Source organism: Pseudophryne corroboree, unplaced genomic scaffold, assembly GCF_028390025.1.
Source record: "Pseudophryne corroboree isolate aPseCor3 unplaced genomic scaffold, aPseCor3.hap2 scaffold_1237, whole genome shotgun sequence".
In the NCBI taxonomy this organism is placed as follows: domain Eukaryota; kingdom Metazoa; phylum Chordata; class Amphibia; order Anura; family Myobatrachidae; genus Pseudophryne; species Pseudophryne corroboree.
In genome coordinates, this window is record NW_026967863.1 from 1 (window position 1) to 20,000 (window position 20,000).

General features: G+C 52.0%; 1 protein-coding gene across 1 annotated transcript in view; it reads left to right on the forward strand.

Annotated features, from left to right (window-relative positions):
* Positions 1-22: 22 nt before the first annotated feature.
* LOC134993040 (aldehyde dehydrogenase family 3 member B1-like) overlaps positions 23-20,000 on the forward strand; it is a gene marked incomplete at its 3' end in the record, with an annotated part of 147,141 nt that continues 127,163 nt past the window's right edge. The window contains exons 1-2 of the mRNA XM_063950833.1: positions 23-102; positions 11,387-11,773. Of these exons, the coding sequence (XP_063806903.1) occupies positions 11,410-11,773 (364 nt within the window). The remainder of the gene's footprint in view (positions 103-11,386; positions 11,774-20,000) is intronic.

The following is a 20,000-nucleotide window of genomic DNA, read 5'->3' on the forward strand; positions in this document are numbered from 1 at the left end:
CATTGTCTTTTTCTGCGCAGAGCTGTTTCGCTGTGGTTTGTGGTGGGGTGGATGAAACAACTCACCTCCTAGAGAACAAGTTTGATTATCTGTTCTTTACAGGTAAGTTTACATAATCATTCACTAAAGCATGGCTAATTTCTAAGTGTATTAACGAGTGGTGACATGGTGAGTGTGTGTGTGTGTGGGGGGGGGGGGTTAATGAGTGCTGACATGGTGAGTGTGTGTGGGGGGTTAGTGAGTGCTGCAGGGTGAGTGTGTGGGAGGTTAGTGAGTGCTGCAGGGTGAGTGTGTGGGGGGGGGGTTAGTGAGTGGTGACAAGGTGTGTGTGTGTGTGTGTGTGTGTGTGTGTGTGTGGGGGGGGGGGGGGGTTAGTGAGTGCTGACAGGGTGAGTGTGTGTGTGTGTGTGTGTGTGTGTGTGTGTGTGTGGAGGGGTTAGTGATTGGTGACAGGGTCACTGTGTGGGGGGTTAGTGAGTGGTGACAGGGTGAGTGTGTGGGGGGGTTAGTAAGTGCTGGGAGGGTGAGTGTGTGGAGGGTTAGTGAGTGGTGACAGGGTGAGTGTGTGTGGGGGGTTAGTGAGTGGTGACAGGGTGAGTGTGTGTGGGGGGTTAGTGAGTGGTGACTGGGTGAGTGTGTGTGGAGGGGGTTAGTGAGTGTTGGCAGGGTGAGTGTGTGTGGGGATTAGTGAGTGGTGACAGGGTGAGTATGTGTGGGGGGGTTAGTGAGTGCTGCAGGCTGAGTGTGTGTGGTGGTGTTAGTGAGTGTTGGCAGGGTGAGTGTGTGTGGTGAGGTTAGTGAGTGCTGAGAGGGTGAGTGTGTGTGTGTGTGTGTGTGGGGGGGGGGGGAGGAGGGGGTTAGTGAGTGCTGAGAGGGTGAGTGTGTGGGGGGGGTTAGTGAGTGGTGACAGGGTGAGTGTGTGGGGGGTTAGTGAGTGCTGCAGGGTGAGTGTGTGTGGGGGGTTAGTGAGTGCTAAGAGGGTGTGTGTGGGGGGTTAGTGATTGGTGACAGGGTGAGTGTGTGCGGGGGGTTAGTGAGTGGTGACAGGGTGAGTGTGTGTGGGGGGTTAGTGAGTGGTGACAGGGTGAGTGTGTGGAGGGTTAGTGAATGGTGACAGGGTGAGGGTGAGGGAGCTTAGTGAGTGCTGTAGGGTGAGTGTGTGTGTGTGTGTGTGTGTGTGGAGGGTTAGTGAATGGTGACAGGGTGAGTGTGAGGGAGCTTAGTGAGTGCTGTAGGGTGAGTGTGGGGGGATTAGTGAGTGCTGACAGGGTGTGTGTGCGGAGGGGTTAGTGAGTGGTGACAAGGTGAGTGTGTGGGGGGTTAGTGAGTGGTGACAGGGTGAGTGTGTGTGGGGGGTTAGTAAGTGCTGAGAGGGTGAGTGTGTGTGTGGGGGGTTAGTGAGTCGTGACAGGGTGAGTGTGTGTGGGGGGTTAGTAAGTGGTGACTGGGTGAGTGTGTGTGTGTGTGGAGGGGGTTAGTGAGTGTTGGCAGGGTGAGTGTGTGTGGGGATTAGTGAGTGGTGACATGGTGAGTGTGTGTGGGGTTAGTGAGTGTTGGCAGGGTGAGTGTGGGGGGTTAATGAGTGCTGGCAGGGTGAGTGTGGGGGAATAGTGAGTGCTGGCAGGGTGAGTGTATGTGGAGGGGTTAGTGAGTGGTGACAGGTTGAGTGTGTGTGGGGGGGTTAGTAAGTGCTGAGAGTGTGTGTGTGTGTGTGTGTGTGTGTGTGGGGGGGTGGGGTGTTAGTGAGTGGTGACAGGGTGAGTGTGTGTGGGGGGTAGTGACTGGTGAGTGTGTGTGTGTGTGGAGGGGGTTAGTGAGTGTTGGCAGGGTGAGTGTGTGTGTGGGGATTAGGGAGTGGTGACAGGGTGAGTGTGTGTGCGGAGGGGTTAGTGAGTGGTGACAGGGTGAGTTTGTGGGGGGTTAGTGAGTGGTGACAGGGTGAGTGTGTGTGGGGGATTAGTGAGTGGTGACAGGGTGAGTGTGTGGGGGGGGGGGGTAGTGACTGGTGAGTGTGAGTGTGTGGGGGGGGTTAGTGAGTGGTGACGGTGAGTGTGTGTGGGGGGGTTAGTGACGTGTGTGTGTGTGTGTGTGTGTAGGGGATTAGTGAGTGGTGACAGGGTGAGTGTGTGTGTGTGTGGGGGTTAGTGAGTGCTGCAGGGTGAGTGTGTGTGGTGGTAGTGAGTGTTGGCAGGGTGAGTGTGGGGGGTTAGTGAGTGCTGGCAGGGTGAGTGTATGGGGGGTTAGTGAGTAGTGACAGGGTTAGTGTGTGTGGGGGGTTAGTGAGTGCTGCAGGGTGAGTGTGTGGGAGGTTAGTGAGTGCTGCAGGGTAAGAGTGTGGGGGTTAGTGAGTGGTGACAGGGCGAGTGTGTGTGTGGGGGGGTTAGTGAGTGGTGACAGGGTGAGTGTGGGTGGGGGTTTAGTGAGTGGTGACAGGGTGAGTGTGTGTGGAGGGGGTCAGTGAGTGGTGACAGGGTGAGTGTGTGTGGGGGGTCAGTGAGTGGTAACAGCGTGAGTGTGTGCGTGGGGTCAGTGAGTAATAACAGGGTGAGTGTGTGGGGGGTCAGTGAGTGGTGACAGGGTGAGTATGTGTTGGGGGGTTAATGAGTGCTGACAGGGTGAGTGTGTGTGGGGATTCGTGAGCGGTGACAGGGTGAGTGTGCGGGGGGTTAGTGAGTGGTGATAGGGTGAGTGTGTGTGTGTGTGTGTGTGTGTAGGGTTAGTGAATGGTGACAGGGTGAGTGTGAGGGAGCTTAGTGAGTGCTGTAGGGTGAGTGTGGGGGGATTAGGGAGTGCTGACAGGGTGTGTGTGCGGAGGGGTTAGTGAGTGGTGACAGGGTGAGTGTGTGGGGGGTTAGTGAGTGGTGACAGGGTGAGTGTGTGTGGGGGGTTAGTAAGTGCTGAGAGGGTGAGTGTGTGGGGGGGTTAGTGAGTGGTGACAGGTGAGTGTGTGTGGGGGTTTAGTGAGTGTTGGCAGGGTGAGTGTGTGGGGGGGTTAGTGAGTGCTGCAGGGTGAGTGTGTGTGTGGTGGTGTTAGTGAGTGTTGGCAGGGTGAGTGTGTGGGAGGTTAGTGAGTGCTGACAGGGTATGTGTGGGGGGGTTAGTTAGTGCTGCAGGGTTAGTGAGTGGTGACAGGGTGAGTGTGTGTGTGGGGGTTAGTAAGTGCTGAGAGGGTGAGTGTGTGTGGGGGGTTAGTGAGTCGTGACAGGGTGAGTGTGTGTGGGGGGTTAGTAAGTGGTGACTGGGTGAGTGTGTGTGTGTGGAGGGGGTTAGTGAGTGTTGGCAGGGTGAGTGTGTGTGGGGATTAGTGAGTGGTGACATGGTGAGTGTGTGTGGGGGGTTAGTGAGTGTTGGCAGGGTGAGTGTGGGGGGTTAGTGAGTGCTGGCAGGGTGAGTGTGGGGGAATAGTGAGTGCTGGCAGGGTGAGTGTATGTGGAGGGGTTAGTGAGTGGTGACAGGTTGAGTGTGTGTGGGGGGGTTAGTAAGTGCTGAGAGGGTGTGTGTGTGTGTGTGTGTGGGTTAGTGAGTGGTGACAGGGTGAGTGTGTGTGGGGGGTTAGTGACTGGTGAGTGTGTGTGGGAGGGGGTTAGTGAGTACTGACAGGGTGTGTGTGTGTGCGGAGGGGTTAGTGAGTGGTGACAGGGTGAGTTTGTGGGGGGTTAGTGAGTGGTGACAGGGTGAGTGTGTGTGGGGGATTAGTAAGTGCTGAGAGGGTGAGTGTGTGGGGGGGTTAGTGAGTGGTGACAGGGTGAGTGTGTGTGGGGGGGTTAGTGACTGGTGAGTGTGTGGGGGGGTTAGTGAGTGGTGACAGGGTGAGTGTGTGTGGGGGGGTTAGTGACTGGTGTGTGTGTGTGTGTGTGTGTGTGTGTGTGTAGGGGATTAGTGAGTGGTGACAGGGTGAGTGTGTGGGGGTTAGTGAGTGCTGCAGGGTGAGTGTGTGTGGTGGTGTTAGTGAGTGTTGGCAGGGTGAGTGTGGGGGGTTAGTGAGTGCTGGCAGGGTGAGTGTATGGGGGGTTAGTGAGTAGTGACAGGGTTAGTGAGTGGTGACATGGTAAGTGTGTGGGGGGTTAGTGAGTGCTGCAGGGTGAGTGTGTGGGAGGTTAGTGAGTGCTGCAGGGTAAGTGTGTGGGGGTTAGTGAGTGGTGACAGGGCGAGTGTGTGTGTGGGGGGGTTAGTGAGTGGTGACAGGGTGAGTGTGTGTGGGGGTTTAGTGAGTGGTGACAAGGCGAGTGTGTGTGGAGGGGGTCAGTGAGTGGTGACAGGGTGAGTATGTGTGGGGGGGTTAGTGAGTGCTGCAGGCTGAGTGTGTGTGGTGGTGTTAGTGAGTGTTGGCAGGGTGAGTGTGTGTGGTGAGGTTAGTGAGTGCTGAGAGGGTGAGTGTGTGTGTGTGTGTGGGGGGGGGGGGAGGAGGGGGTTAGTGAGTGCTGAGAGGGTGAGTGTGTGGGGGGGGTTAGTGAGTGGTGACAGGGTGAGTGTGTGGGGGGTTAGTGAGTGCTGCAGGGTGAGTGTGTGTGGGGGGTTAGTGAGTGCTAAGAGGGTGTGTGTGGGGGGTTAGTGATTGGTGACAGGGTGAGTGTGTGCGGGGGGTTAGTGAGTGGTGACAGGGTGAGTGTGTGTGGGGGGTTAGTGAGTGGTGACAGGGTGAGTGTGTGGAGGGTTAGTGAATGGTGACAGGGTGAGGGTGAGGGAGCTTAGTGAGTGCTGTAGGGTGAGTGTGTGTGTGTGTGTGGAGGGTTAGTGAATGGTGACAGGGTGAGTGTGAGGGAGCTTAGTGAGTGCTGTAGGGTGAGTGTGGGGGGATTAGTGAGTGCTGACAGGGTGTGTGTGCGGAGGGGTTAGTGAGTGGTGACAAGGTGAGTGTGTGGGGGGTTAGTGAGTGGTGACAGGGTGAGTGTGTGTGGGGGGTTAGTAAGTGCTGAGAGGGTGAGTGTGTGTGTGGGGGGTTAGTGAGTCGTGACAGGGTGAGTGTGTGTGGGGGGTTAGTAAGTGGTGACTGGGTGAGTGTGTGTGTGTGTGGAGGGGGTTAGTGAGTGTTGGCAGGGTGAGTGTGTGTGGGGATTAGTGAGTGGTGACATGGTGAGTGTGTGTGGGGTTAGTGAGTGTTGGCAGGGTGAGTGTGGGGGGTTAATGAGTGCTGGCAGGGTGAGTGTGGGGGAATAGTGAGTGCTGGCAGGGTGAGTGTATGTGGAGGGGTTAGTGAGTGGTGACAGGTTGAGTGTGTGTGGGGGGGTTAGTAAGTGCTGAGAGTGTGTGTGTGTGTGTGTGTGTGTGTGGGGGGGTGGGGTGTTAGTGAGTGGTGACAGGGTGAGTGTGTGTGGGGGGTAGTGACTGGTGAGTGTGTGTGTGTGTGGAGGGGGTTAGTGAGTGTTGGCAGGGTGAGTGTGTGTGTGGGGATTAGGGAGTGGTGACAGGGTGAGTGTGTGTGCGGAGGGGTTAGTGAGTGGTGACAGGGTGAGTTTGTGGGGGGTTAGTGAGTGGTGACAGGGTGAGTGTGTGTGGGGGATTAGTGAGTGGTGACAGGGTGAGTGTGTGGGGGGGGGGGGTAGTGACTGGTGAGTGTGAGTGTGTGGGGGGGGTTAGTGAGTGGTGACGGTGAGTGTGTGTGGGGGGGTTAGTGACGTGTGTGTGTGTGTGTGTGTGTAGGGGATTAGTGAGTGGTGACAGGGTGAGTGTGTGTGTGTGTGGGGGTTAGTGAGTGCTGCAGGGTGAGTGTGTGTGGTGGTAGTGAGTGTTGGCAGGGTGAGTGTGGGGGGTTAGTGAGTGCTGGCAGGGTGAGTGTATGGGGGGTTAGTGAGTAGTGACAGGGTTAGTGTGTGTGGGGGGTTAGTGAGTGCTGCAGGGTGAGTGTGTGGGAGGTTAGTGAGTGCTGCAGGGTAAGAGTGTGGGGGTTAGTGAGTGGTGACAGGGCGAGTGTGTGTGTGGGGGGGTTAGTGAGTGGTGACAGGGTGAGTGTGGGTGGGGGTTTAGTGAGTGGTGACAGGGTGAGTGTGTGTGGAGGGGGTCAGTGAGTGGTGACAGGGTGAGTGTGTGTGGGGGGTCAGTGAGTGGTAACAGCGTGAGTGTGTGCGTGGGGTCAGTGAGTAATAACAGGGTGAGTGTGTGGGGGGTCAGTGAGTGGTGACAGGGTGAGTATGTGTTGGGGGGTTAATGAGTGCTGACAGGGTGAGTGTGTGTGGGGATTCGTGAGCGGTGACAGGGTGAGTGTGCGGGGGGTTAGTGAGTGGTGATAGGGTGAGTGTGTGTGTGTGTGTGTGTGTGTGTAGGGTTAGTGAATGGTGACAGGGTGAGTGTGAGGGAGCTTAGTGAGTGCTGTAGGGTGAGTGTGGGGGGATTAGGGAGTGCTGACAGGGTGTGTGTGCGGAGGGGTTAGTGAGTGGTGACAGGGTGAGTGTGTGGGGGGTTAGTGAGTGGTGACAGGGTGAGTGTGTGTGGGGGGTTAGTAAGTGCTGAGAGGGTGAGTGTGTGGGGGGGTTAGTGAGTGGTGACAGGTGAGTGTGTGTGGGGGTTTAGTGAGTGTTGGCAGGGTGAGTGTGTGGGGGGGTTAGTGAGTGCTGCAGGGTGAGTGTGTGGTGGTGTTAGTGAGTGTTGGCAGGGTGAGTGTGTGGGAGGTTAGTGAGTGCTGACAGGGTATGTGTGGGGGGGTTAGTTAGTGCTGCAGGGTTAGTGAGTGGTGACAGGGTGAGTGTGTGTGTGGGGGTTAGTAAGTGCTGAGAGGGTGAGTGTGTGTGGGGGGTTAGTGAGTCGTGACAGGGTGAGTGTGTGTGGGGGGTTAGTAAGTGGTGACTGGGTGAGTGTGTGTGTGTGGAGGGGGTTAGTGAGTGTTGGCAGGGTGAGTGTGTGTGGGGATTAGTGAGTGGTGACATGGTGAGTGTGTGTGGGGGGTTAGTGAGTGTTGGCAGGGTGAGTGTGGGGGGTTAGTGAGTGCTGGCAGGGTGAGTGTGGGGGAATAGTGAGTGCTGGCAGGGTGAGTGTATGTGGAGGGGTTAGTGAGTGGTGACAGGTTGAGTGTGTGTGGGGGGGTTAGTAAGTGCTGAGAGGGTGTGTGTGTGTGTGTGTGTGGGTTAGTGAGTGGTGACAGGGTGAGTGTGTGTGGGGGGTTAGTGACTGGTGAGTGTGTGTGGGAGGGGGTTAGTGAGTACTGACAGGGTGTGTGTGTGTGCGGAGGGGTTAGTGAGTGGTGACAGGGTGAGTTTGTGGGGGGTTAGTGAGTGGTGACAGGGTGAGTGTGTGTGGGGGATTAGTAAGTGCTGAGAGGGTGAGTGTGTGGGGGGGTTAGTGAGTGGTGACAGGGTGAGTGTGTGTGGGGGGGTTAGTGACTGGTGAGTGTGTGGGGGGGTTAGTGAGTGGTGACAGGGTGAGTGTGTGTGGGGGGGTTAGTGACTGGTGTGTGTGTGTGTGTGTGTGTGTGTGTGTGTGTGTGTGTGTGTGTGTAGGGGATTAGTGAGTGGTGACAGGGTGAGTGTGTGGGGGTTAGTGAGTGCTGCAGGGTGAGTGTGTGTGGTGGTGTTAGTGAGTGTTGGCAGGGTGAGTGTGGGGGGTTAGTGAGTGCTGGCAGGGTGAGTGTATGGGGGGTTAGTGAGTAGTGACAGGGTTAGTGAGTGGTGACATGGTAAGTGTGTGGGGGGTTAGTGAGTGCTGCAGGGTGAGTGTGTGGGAGGTTAGTGAGTGCTGCAGGGTAAGTGTGTGGGGGTTAGTGAGTGGTGACAGGGCGAGTGTGTGTGTGGGGGGGTTAGTGAGTGGTGACAGGGTGAGTGTGTGTGGGGGTTTAGTGAGTGGTGACAAGGCGAGTGTGTGTGGAGGGGGTCAGTGAGTGGTGACAGGGTGAGTGTGTGTGGGGGGTCAGTGAGTGGTAACAGCGTGAGTGTGTGCGTGGGGTCAGTGAGTAATAACAGGGTGAGTGTATGGGGGGGTCAGTGAGTGGTGACAGGGTGAGTATGTGTTGGGGGGTTAATGAGTGCTGACAGGGTGAGTGTGTGTGGGGATTCGTGAGTTGTGACAGGGTGAGTGTGCGGGGGGTTAGTGAGTGCTGACAGGGTGAGTGTGTGTGGGGGGGTTAGTGAGTGGTGACAGGGTGAGTGTGTGGGGGTTAGTGAGTGGTGACAGTGTGAGTGTGTGGGGGGTGTTAGTGAGTGTTGGCAGGATGAGTGCGTGCAGGGGTGTTAGTGAGTGTGTGCGGGAGTGTTAGTGAGTGGTGACAGGGTGAGTGTGTGGGGGGTTAGTGAGTGGTGACAGGGTGAGTGTGCGGGGGGTTAGTGTGTGTGTGGGGGTTAGTGAGTGGTGAAAGGGTGAGTGTGTGGGGGGTTAGTGAGTGGTGACAGGGTGAGTGTGTGGGGAGTGTTAGTGAGTGTTGGCAGGGTGAGTGCGTGCGGGGGTGTTAGTGAGTGTGTGCGGGGGTGTTAGTGAGTGGTGACAGGGTGAGTGTGAGGGGGGTTAGTGAGTGGTGACAGGGTGAGTGTGTGGGGGGGGTTAGTGAGTGGTGACAGGGTGAGTGTGTGGAGGGTTAGTGAGCAGTGGCAGGGTGAGTGTGTGGGGGGGTGTTAGTGAGTGGTGACAGGGTGAGTGTGTGCGGGGGTGTTTGAGTGGTGCAGGGTGAGTGTGTGCGGGGGTGTTAGTGAGTGCTGCAGGGTGAGTGTGTGTGTGGGTGTTAGTGAGTGGTGCGGGGGTGTTAGTGAGTGGTGACAGGGTGAGTGTGTGGGGGGTTAGTGAGTGGTGACAGGGTGAGTGTGTGCGGGGGGTGTTAGTGAGTGGTGCAGGGTGAGTGTGTGTGGGGGTGTTAGTGAGTGCTGCAGGGTGAGTGTGTGCGGGGGTGTTAGTGAGTGGTGCGGGGGTGTTAGTGAGTGGTGACAGGGTGAGTGTGTGGGGGGTTATTGAGTGGTGACAGGGTGAGTGTGTGCGGGGGTGTTAGTGAGTGTTGGCAGGGTGAGTGTGTGCGGGGGTGTTAGTGAGTGGTACGGGGGTGTTAATAAGTGGTGACAGGGTGAGTGTGTGGGGGGTTAGTGAGTGGTGGCAGGGTGAGTGTGTGCGGGGATGTTAGTGAGTGCTGCAGGGAGAGTGTGTGCGGGGGTGTAAGTGAGTGGTGACAGGGTGAGTGTGTGGGGGGTTAGTGAGTGGTGACAGGGTGAGTGTGTGCGGGGGTGTTAGTGAGTGTGTGCGGGGGTGTTAGTGAGTGTTGGCAGGGTGATTGTGTGCGGGGGAGTTAGTGAGTGGTGGCAGGGTGAGTGTGTGGGGGATTAGTGAGTGCTGCAGGGTGAGTGTGTGCGAGGGTGTTAGTGAGTGTTGCGGGGGTGTTAGTGAGTGGTGACAGGGTGAGTGTGTGGGGGGTTAGTGAGTAGTGGCAGGGTGAGTGTGTGGGGGCTGTTAGTGAGTGTTGGCAGGGTGAGTGTGTGCGGGGGTGTTAGTGAGTGGTGTGGGAGTGTTAGTGAGTAGTGGCAGGGTGAGTGTGTGCGGGGGTGTTAGCGAGTGCTGCAGGGTGAGTGTGTGGGGGGTTAGTGAGTGGTGGCAGGGTGAGTGTGTGGGGGGTTAGTGAGTGGTGACAGGGTGAGTGTGTGCGGGGGTGTTAGTGAGTGTTGGCAGGGTGAGTGTGTGCGGGGGTGTTAGTGAGTGGTACGGGGGTGTTAATGAGTGGTGACAGGGTGAGTGTGTGGGGGGTTAGTGAGTGGTGGCAGGGTGAGTGTGTGCGGGGATGTTAGTGAGTGCTGCAGGGTGAGTGTGTGCGGGGGTGTTAGTGAGTGGTGACAGGGTGAGTGTGTGGGGGGTTAGTGAGTGGTGACAGGGTGAGTGTGTGCGGGGGTGTTAGTGAGTGTTGGCATGGTGAGTGTGTGCGGGGGAGTTAGTGAGTGGTGGCAGGGTGAGTGTGTGGGGGATTAGTGAGTGCTGCAGGGTGAGTGTGTGCGAGGGTGTTAGTGAGTGTGTGCGGGGGTGTTAGTGATTGGTGACAGGGTGAGTGTGTGGGGGGTTAGTGAGTAGTGGCAGGGTGAGTGTGTGGGGGCTGTTAGTGAGTGTTGGCAGGGTGAGTGTGTGCGGGGGTGTTAGTGAGTGGTGAAGGGGTGTTAGTGAGTAGTGGCAGGGTGAGTGTGTGCGGGGGTGTTAGTGAGTGCTGCAGGGTGAGTGTGTGGGGGGTTAGTGAGTGGTGACAGGGTGAGTGTGTGCGGGGGTGTTAGTGAGTGGTGACAGGGTGAGTGTGTGCGGGTGTGTTAGTGAGTGGTGACAGGGTGAGTGTGTGCGGGGGTGTTAGTGAGTGGTGACAGGGTGAGTGTGTGCGGGTGTGTTAGTGAGTGGTGACAGGGTGAGTGTGTGCGGTGGTGTTAGTGAGTGGTGACAGGGTGAGTATGTCCGGGGGTGTTAGTGAGTGGTGACAGGGTGAGTGTGTGCGGGGGTGTTAGTGAGTGGTGACAGGGTGAGTGTGTGCGGGGGTGTTAGTGAGTGGTGCGGGGGTGTTAGTGAGTAGTGGCAGGGTGAGTGTGTGCGGTGGTGTTAGTGAGTATGTGCGGGGGTGTTAGTGAGTGTGTGCGGGGGTGTTAGTGAGTGGTGACAGGATGAGTGTGTGCGGGGGTGTTAGTGAGTGGGGCGGGGGTGTTAGTGAGTAGTGGCAGGGTGAGTGTGTGCGGTGGTGTTAGTGAGTATGTGCGGGGGTGTTAGTGAGTGTGTGCGAGGGGTCCGGCTCTTCTCTGTTGTATGTATATATGTAGGACACATGAGCTGTGCTTCCAGTGGTATTTCTGGCCAGGATTTTATATTTAGCCTTCGTGTTTTGCTTCAGGTAATAATTAGGGGGGGATTCAGAGCTGATCGCTGGCCGCTGATTGTGTTGTCCTGCAGTCAGATAGTTGCTGTCCAAGTATGTTCACCATGCAAGTGTGCGATCGCATTTGTCCAGTGTGATAGAATCAGGCCGATCAGGGGCGGAGCTGACGTCACACACCCGACCTGAAAGCGCTTGGGAACGCCGTGTATTTCCTGACACTCCCAGTAAACGGTCAGTTACCACCAAACGGTCTCCTCCTGTCAGTCAGCCTGTGAACGCTCGTGCGAATGAAATTTTTCACCAGCTTGTCGCTATCTGGCGCTGTCTGTTGTTTGCCGACGCAAGTGCGCATTGCGGTGCATGCGTAGTCTATCGCTGATTGTCCGCTGTATGAAAACGCACAACAGTGGTCAGATCTGAATCCCCCCCTTAGTCAGTGGATCTCAGTTTTCATTTTATTATGTTTTTCTGAAAGAAGTTGTAGTCGACAAATACTTATAGTCCACATTCTCGTCGACAAAATGAAGACTGCTGACACCTTGTTCTACAGACCCAGGAACATTGGCAGAAAAGTAGGCACACTAGAATATACCATGATAAATATATACTATACGTCCTGACTATCTCTCGCTGTCTACCCTGTAGGGAGCCCGCAGGTCGGGAAGATCATGATGGCTGCCGCAGCGAAGCATCTGACACCAGTCACACTGGAGCTGGGAGGGAAGAACCCGTGTTATGTGCACGATGACTGCGAAGTGAAGAACGCAGGCAGGCGTATTGCATGGGCACGCTACTTTAATGCAGGTCAGACATGTGTGGCACCAGATTATGTCCTCTGCTCGGAGACAATGAAGGATAAATTGCTGACCGCTATGCAGACGGCCATCCTGGAGTTCTACGGGGAAGATCCAAAACAGTCGCCTGACTATGGGAGGATCATCAGTGAGAGGCATTTCCAGCGGGTGTCTGCGCTGCTGCAATGCGGGAAACCTGTGATAGGTGGACAGACGGATGAATCTGCAAAGTACATCGGTAAGAAATGTATAACCGCCTGGGATTTGCCTGTAATGAAGACAAAGAGGTACCTACCTTTATAGGGACATAGGAGACCATTCAAATCCCATTCTACATGCTAGTCATAAATGAGAAGTTATAATGACAGGGAATAAATTATTGTGTACAGAATGAGTGGCTGTGTACTGAATGAATGGCTGTGTACAGAATGAATGGCTGTGTACAGAATGTATGGCTGTGTACTGAATGTATGGCTGTGTACAGAATGAATGGCTGTGTACTGAATGAATGGCTGTGTACTGAATGAATGGCTGTGTACAGAATGAATGGCTGTGTACAGAATGAATGGCTGTGTACTGAATGTATGGCTGTGTACAGAATGAATGGCTGTGTACTGAATAAATGGCTGTGTACAGAATGTATGGCTGTGTACAGAATGAGTGGCTGTGCACGGAATGAATGGCTGTGTACTGAATATATGGCTGTGTACTGAATGAATGCCTGTGTACAGAATAAATGCCTGTGTACAGAATGAATGCCTGTGTACAGAATGAATGCCTGTGTACAGAATGAATGCCTGTGTACAGAATAAATGCCCGTGTACAGAATGAATACCTGTGTACAGAATGAATGCCTGTGTACAGAATGTATGGCTGTGTACAGAATGTATGGCTGTGTACAGAATGAATGGCTGTGCACAGAATGAATGGCTGTGTACAGAATGAATGGCTGTGTACTGAATGTATGGCTGTGTACAGAATGAATGGCTGTGTACTGAATAAATGGCTGTGTACAGAATGTATGGCTGTGTACAGAATGAGTGGCTGTGCACGGAATGAATGGCTGTGTACTGAATATATGGCTGTGTACTGAATGAATGCCTGTGTACAGAATAAATGCCTGTGTACAGAATGAATGCCTGTGTACAGAATGAATGCCTGTGTACAGAATGAATGCCTGTGTACAGAATAAATGCCCGTGTACAGAATGAATACCTGTGTACAGAATGAATGCCTGTGTACAGAATAAATGCCTGTGTACAGAATAAATGCCTGTGTACAGAATAAATGCCCGTGTACAGAATGAATACCCGTGTACAGAATGAATGCCTGTGTACAGAATAAATGCCTGTGTACAGAATAAATGCCTGTGTACAGAATAAATGCCTGTGTACAGAATAAATGCCTGTGTACAGAATAAATGCCCGTGTACAGAATAAATGCCCGTGTACAGAATAAATGCCCGTGTACAGAATGAATGCCCGTGTACAGAATGAATGGCCGTGTACGGAATGAATGGCTGTGTACGGAATGAATGGCTGTGTACGGAATGAATGCCTGTGTACAGAATGAATGCCTGTGTACAGAATGAATGCCTGTGTACAGAATGAATGCCTGTGTACAGAATGAATGCCTGTGTACAGAATAAATGCCCGTGTACAGAATGAATGCCCGTGTACAGAATGAATGCCCGTGTACAGAATAAATGCCCGTGTACAGAATGAATGGCTGTGTACAGAATGAATGGCTGTGTACAGAATGAATGGCTGTGTACAGAATGAATGGCTGTGTACAGAATGAATGGCTGTGTACAGAATAAATGCCCGTGTACAGAATGAATACCCGTGTACAGAATGAATGCCTGTGTACAGAATAAATGCCTGTGTACAGAATAAATGCCTGTGTACAGAATAAATGCCTGTGTACAGAATGAATGCCTGTGTACGGAATGAATGCCTGTGTACGGAATGAATGCCTGTGTACGGAATGAATGGCTGTGTACGGAATGAATGGCTGTGTACGGAATGAATGGCTGTGTACGGAATGAATGGCTGTGTACAGAATGAATGGCTGTGTACAGAATGAATAGCTGTGTACAGAATGAATGCCTATGTACAGAATGAATGGCTGTGTACAGAATGAATGGCTGTGTACAGAATGAATGCCTGTGTACAGAATGAATACCTGTGTACAGAATAAATGCCTGTTTACAGAATGAATGGCTGTGTACAGAATGAATGGCTGTGTACAGAATGAATGGCTGTGCACGAAATGAATGGCTGTGTACGGAATGAATGTCTGTGTACGGAATGAATGTCTGTGTACAGAATGAATGGCTGTGTACGGAATGAATGGCTGTGTACGGAATGAATGCCTGTGTATAGAATGAATGGCTGTATACAGAATGAATGGCTGTGTACGGAATGAATGCCTGTGTACGGAATGAATGTCTGTGTACGGAATGAATGTCTGTGTACGGAATGAATGTCTGTGTACGGAATGAATGTCTGTGTACGGAATGAATGTCTGTGTACGGAATGAATGGCTGTGTACAGAATGAATGCCTGTGTACGGAATGAATGGCTGTGTACGGAATGAATGGCTGTGTACGGAATGAATGGCTGTGTACGGAATGAATGTCTGTGTACGGAATGAATGTCTGTGTACGGAATGAATGTCTGTGTACGGAATGAATGGCTGTGTACGGAATGAATGGCTGTGTACGGAATGAATGCCTGTGTATAGAATGAATGGCTGTGAGGTGCCTGGTGCTTATTATGTATACATCAGGGATCAGGGATGGACAGCGCAGACATCAGAGAGGACACTGTAGCGTTGTATAAGTAAGGTACCAATATAACACACTGCCAGGTGACTGATCACATCTTACCCACACAGCAGAGGCGCATCGATGGTGTAATGGTTCACAGCACTGAGGTCATGGGTTCAACTCCCACCATGGCCCTAACTGTGTGGAGTTTGTATATTCTCCCCGTACTTGCGTGGGTTTCCTCCGGGTACTCCGGGTTCCTCCCACAATCAAAAAATATTCTGGTAAGTTAATTGGATCCCAACAAAATGACCCCTATCGTGGATGTGTCTGTGTACATGTGATAGGGAATATAGAGTGTAAGCTCCACTGGGGCAGGGACCAATGTGAATGGGCAAATATTCTCTGTACAGCGCTGCGGAATATGTGTGCGCTATATAAATAACTGGTAATAATAATCTACAGAGCATACTCCATCTGTGCCTCCTCCTCTCTTGCCGGCAGCGCTGTATACTCTGGGCACTAGGGTCACTAGGGGACCCTAGCACTGTCACAGAGTCTAGAGCGTATGCACAAAACACCGTGAAAATGGCTACAGAACCATTTTCTGATGATTTCTGCAGAGCTGCTGCAGCCGACGTGGGACATCGGCGGGTAAGTACTGAAAAGAATGGGTTCAGGGTGTGCAGTGGGGGCCCCACTGGACTCCAAGGGCCTATGTGCACTGCACACACTGCACCCATTATAAATATGCCAGTGCCACACAGTGTTCCTGACTCATGTCAATGGCACATCCTCTCTTTATTCCCAGTCTATAATGCCCTCCTGTGGCTGGAGACCAGGCTGTGGCACTGAGGGGTAACCCTCGTGCTTCTGAATCATTTTGAATGGACCAATCAGTGCTGAGGCACCAGTTGTACATGTGATAGCAAGTAGCCATATAGCAGCCAGGAACGCTTAGAGCCGGACCTCTGCCTGATGCCGGGAACTGGGACAGTGCCAACATATACACACACATATCTATCTGCCTAGTTATATACATACATATATATATATATATATATATATATATATATATATATATATATATATATATATATATATACACACACACATAGTTATCTGTCTAGTTATATACATACGCATATATATATATACACACACACATATCTATCTGTCTAGTTATATACATATATATATATATATATATATACACACACATAGTTATTTGTCTAGTTATATACATACGCATATATATATATATAATAAGATTTTACTTACCGATAAATCTATTTCTCGGAGTCCGTAGTGGATGCTGGGGTTCCTGAAAGGACCATGGGGAATAGCGGCTCCGCAGGAGACAGGGCACAAAAAGTAAAGCTTTTCCGATCAGGTGGTGTGCACTGGCTCCTCCCCCTATGACCCTCCTCCAGACTCCAGTTAGGTACTGTGCCCGGACGAGCGTACACAATAAGGGAGGATTTTGAATCCCGGGTAAGACTCATACCAGCCACACCAATCACACCGTACAACTTGTGATCTAAACCCAGTTAACAGTATGATAACAGCGGAGCCTCTGAAAGATGGCTTCCTTCAACAATAACCCGAATTAGTTAACAATAACTATGTACAATTTATGCAGATAATCCGCACTTGGGATGGGCGCCCAGCATCCACTACGGACTCCGAGAAATAGATTTATCGGTAAGTAAAATCTTATTTTCTCTATCGTCCTAAGTGGATGCTGGGGTTCCTGAAAGGACCATGGGGATTATACCAAAGCTCCCAAACGGGCGGGAGAGTGCGGATGACTCTGCAGCACCGAATGAGAGAACTCCAGGTCCTCTTTTGCCAGGGTATCAAATTTGTAAAATTTTACAAACGTGTTCTCCCCTGACCACGTAGCTGCTCGGCAGAGTTGTAATGCCGAGACCCCCCGGGCAGCCGCCCAGGATGAGCCCACCTTCCTTGTGGAATGGGCCTTAACAGAATTAGGCTGTGGTAGGCCTGCCACAGAATGTGCAAGTTGAATCGTGTTACAAATCCAACGAGCAATCGACTGCTTAGAAGCAGGTGCACCCAACTTGTTGGGTGCATACAGTATAAACAGCGAGTCAGATTTTCTGACTCCAGCCGTCCTTGAAATGTATATCTTTAAAGCTCTGACAACGTCCAACAACTTGGAGTCTTCCAAGTCGTTTGTAGCCGCAGGCACTACAATAGGCTGGTTCAGGTGAAACGCTGACACCACCTTCGGGAGAAAATGCGGACGCGTCCGCAGCTCTGCCCTATCTGAATGGAAAATTAAATAAGGACTTTTATAAGATAAAGCCGCCAGTTCTGATACTCTCCTGGCCGAAGCCAGGGCCAGTAACATAGTCACTTTCCATGTGAGATATTTCAAATCCACCTTCTTAAGTGGTTCAAACCAATGGGATTTGAGGAAATCTAAAACTACATTTAGATCCCACGGTGCCACCGGAGGCACCACAGGAGGCTGTATATGCAGTACTCCTTTGACAAAAGTCTGGACCTCAGGAACTGAGGCCAATTCTTTTTGGAAGAATATAGACAGGGCCGAAATTTGAACCTTAATAGATCCCAATTTGAGACCCATAGACAATCCTGATTGCAGGAAATGTAGGAAACGACCCAGTTGAAATTCCTCCGTCGGAGCATTCCGACCCTCGCACCATGCCACATATTTCCGCCAAATGCGGTGATAATGCTTTGCGGTGACTTCTTTCCTTGCCTTAATCAAGGTAGGAATGACTTCTTCAGGAATGCCTTTTTCTTTTAGAATCTGGCGTTCAACCGCCATGCCGTCAACGCAGCCGCGGTAAGTCTTGAAAAAGACAAGGACCCTGCTGAGGCAGGTCCCTTCTCAGAGGTAGAGGCCACGGATCGTCCGTGACCATCTCTTGAAGTTCCGGGTACCAAGTCCTTCTTGGCCAATCCGGAGCCACTAGTATCGTTCTTACTCCTCTTTGCCGTATAATCCTCAATACCTTTGGTATGAGAGGCAGAGGAGGAAACACATATACCGACTGGTACACCCAAGGTGTTACCAGCGCATCCACAGCTATTGCCTGCGGATCTCTTGACCTGGCGCAATACCTGTCCAGTTTTTTGTTGAGGCGAGACGCCATCATGTCCACCATTGGTTTTTCCCAACGGTTTATTATCATGAGGAAAACTTCTGAATGAAGTCCCCACTCTCCCGGGTGAAGATCGTGTCTGCTGAGGAAGTCTGCTTCCCAGTTGTCCACGCCCGGGATGAATACTGCTATCACGTGATTCTCCGCCCAGCGAAGGATCCTGGCAGCTTCTGCCATTGCACTCCTGCTTCTTGTGCCGCCCTGTCTGTTTACATGGGCGACTGCCGTGATGTTGTCCGACTGGATCAACACCGGTCTTCCTTGAAGCAGAGGTTCCGCCTGGTTTAGAGCATTGTAGATTGCTCTTAGTTCCAGAATGTTTATGTGAAGAGACTTTTCCAGGCTCGTCCACACTCCCTGGAAGTTTCTTCCCTGTGTGACTGCTCCCCAGCCTCTCAGGCTGGCGTCCGTGGTCACCAGGATCCAATCCTGTATGCCGAATCTGCGGCCCTCCAGTAGATGAGCCTCCTGCAACCACCACAGAAGAGATACCCTTGTCCTTGGAGACAGGGTTATCCGCTGATGCATCTGAAGATGCGATCCGGACCATTCGTCCAGCAAATCTCCCTGAAAATGTTTTGCGTGAGATCTGCCGAATGGAATCGCTTCGTAAGAAGCCACCATTTTTCCCAGGCCTCCTGTGCATTAATGCACTGATACTTGGCCTGGTTTTAGGAGGTTTCTGACTAGGTCGGATAACTCCCTGGCTTTCCCCTCCAGGAGAAATACCTTTTTCTGGACTATGCCCAGAATCATTCCTGGGAACAGCAGACGTATCATCGGAAAAAACAGCTGCGATTTTTGGAATATTTAGAATCCACTCGTGCTATCGTAGAACTACTTTAGATAGTTCTTTTCCGACCTCCAACTGTTCTCTGGAACTTGCCCCTTTCAGGATATCGTCCAAGTAAGGGATAATTAAGATGCCCTTTTCTTTGAAGAGAGTCATCTTTTCGGCCATTACCTTGGTAAAGGCCCGGGGTGCCGTGGATAATTCAACGGCAACTTTTGAAACTGATATTGACAGTTCTGTATCACGAACCCGATGTACCCTTGTTGAGAAGGGCAAATTTGGACATGGAGGTAATCCTTGATGTCCAGGGACACCATATAGTCCCCTTCTTTCCGGTTCGCTATCACTGCTCTGAGTGACTCCATCTTGATTTGAACCTTTATGTAAGTGTTCAAAGATTTCAGATTTAGACTATGTCTCACCAAGCCGTCTGGCTTCAGTACCACCATATAGTGTGGAAGACTAATACCCTTTTCCTTGTTGTAGGAGGGGTACTTTGATTATCACCTGCTGGAAATACAGCTTGTGAATTTTTCCCAATACTGCCTCCCTGTTGGAGGGAGCCGTTGGTAACGCAGACTTCAGGAACCTGCGAGGAAAAGATGTCTCGACTCTCCAATCTGTACCCCTGGGATAATACTAGTACGATCCAGGGGTCAACTTGCGAGTGATCCCACTGCGCGTTGAGACTCTTGAGACTACACCCCCACCTAACCTGAGTCCGCTTACACGGCCCCAGCGTCATGCTGGGGACTTGGCAGACGCGGTGGAAGGCTTCCTTTCCTGGGAAGGAGCTGTCTGCTGCAGTCTACTTCCCTTTCCTCTATGTCTGGGCAGATATGACTGGCCTTTTGCCCGCTTGCCCTCATGGTAACGGAAGGATTGAGGCTGAAAAGACGGTGTCTGTTTCTGCTGAGATGTAACTTGGGGTAAAAAGGTTGGATTTCCAGCTGTTGCCGAGACCCCCAGGTCCGTTGGACCGACCCCAAATAACTCTTTCCCTTTATACGGCCATACTTCCATGTGTCGTATGGGATATGTATCACCTGACCACTGTCGTGTCCATGACATCTTCTGGGAGATATGGATCACGCACTTATTTTGATGCCAGAGTGCACATATCCCTCTGTGCATCTCGCATACATAAATATATAATGCATCCTATTAAATGCTCTATATCAATCAAATATTTTCAGTCAGGGAAACCGACCAAGCCAACCCAGCACTGCATCTCCAGGCTGATGGCGATCGCTGGTCGCAGTATAACCACCTTATGTGTGTATATACTTTTTAGGATATTTTTCCAGCTGCCTATCAGCTGGCTCCTTGAGGGCGGCCGTATCTGGAGACGGTAACGCCACTTGATAAGCGTGTGAGCGCCTTATTCATTCCCAACGCGCCCTAACTTCTGGCGGGAAAGGGTATAACGCCAATATTTGCTATCGGGGTAAACCCACGCATCATCACACACTTTATTTTATTTTATCTGATTCAGGAAAAACTACAGGTAGTTTTTTCACTCCCACATAATACCCTTTTTTGTGGTACTTGTAGTATCAGAAATATGTAACACCTCCTTCATTGCCCTTAACGTGTGGCCCTAATAAGGAATACGTTTGTTTATTCACCGTCGACACTGGATTCAGTGTCGGTGTCTGTGTCTGTGTCGACCGACTGAGGTAAATGGGCGTTATTAAACAACCCCTGACGGTGTTTCTGAGACGCCTGGACCGGTACTAATTGT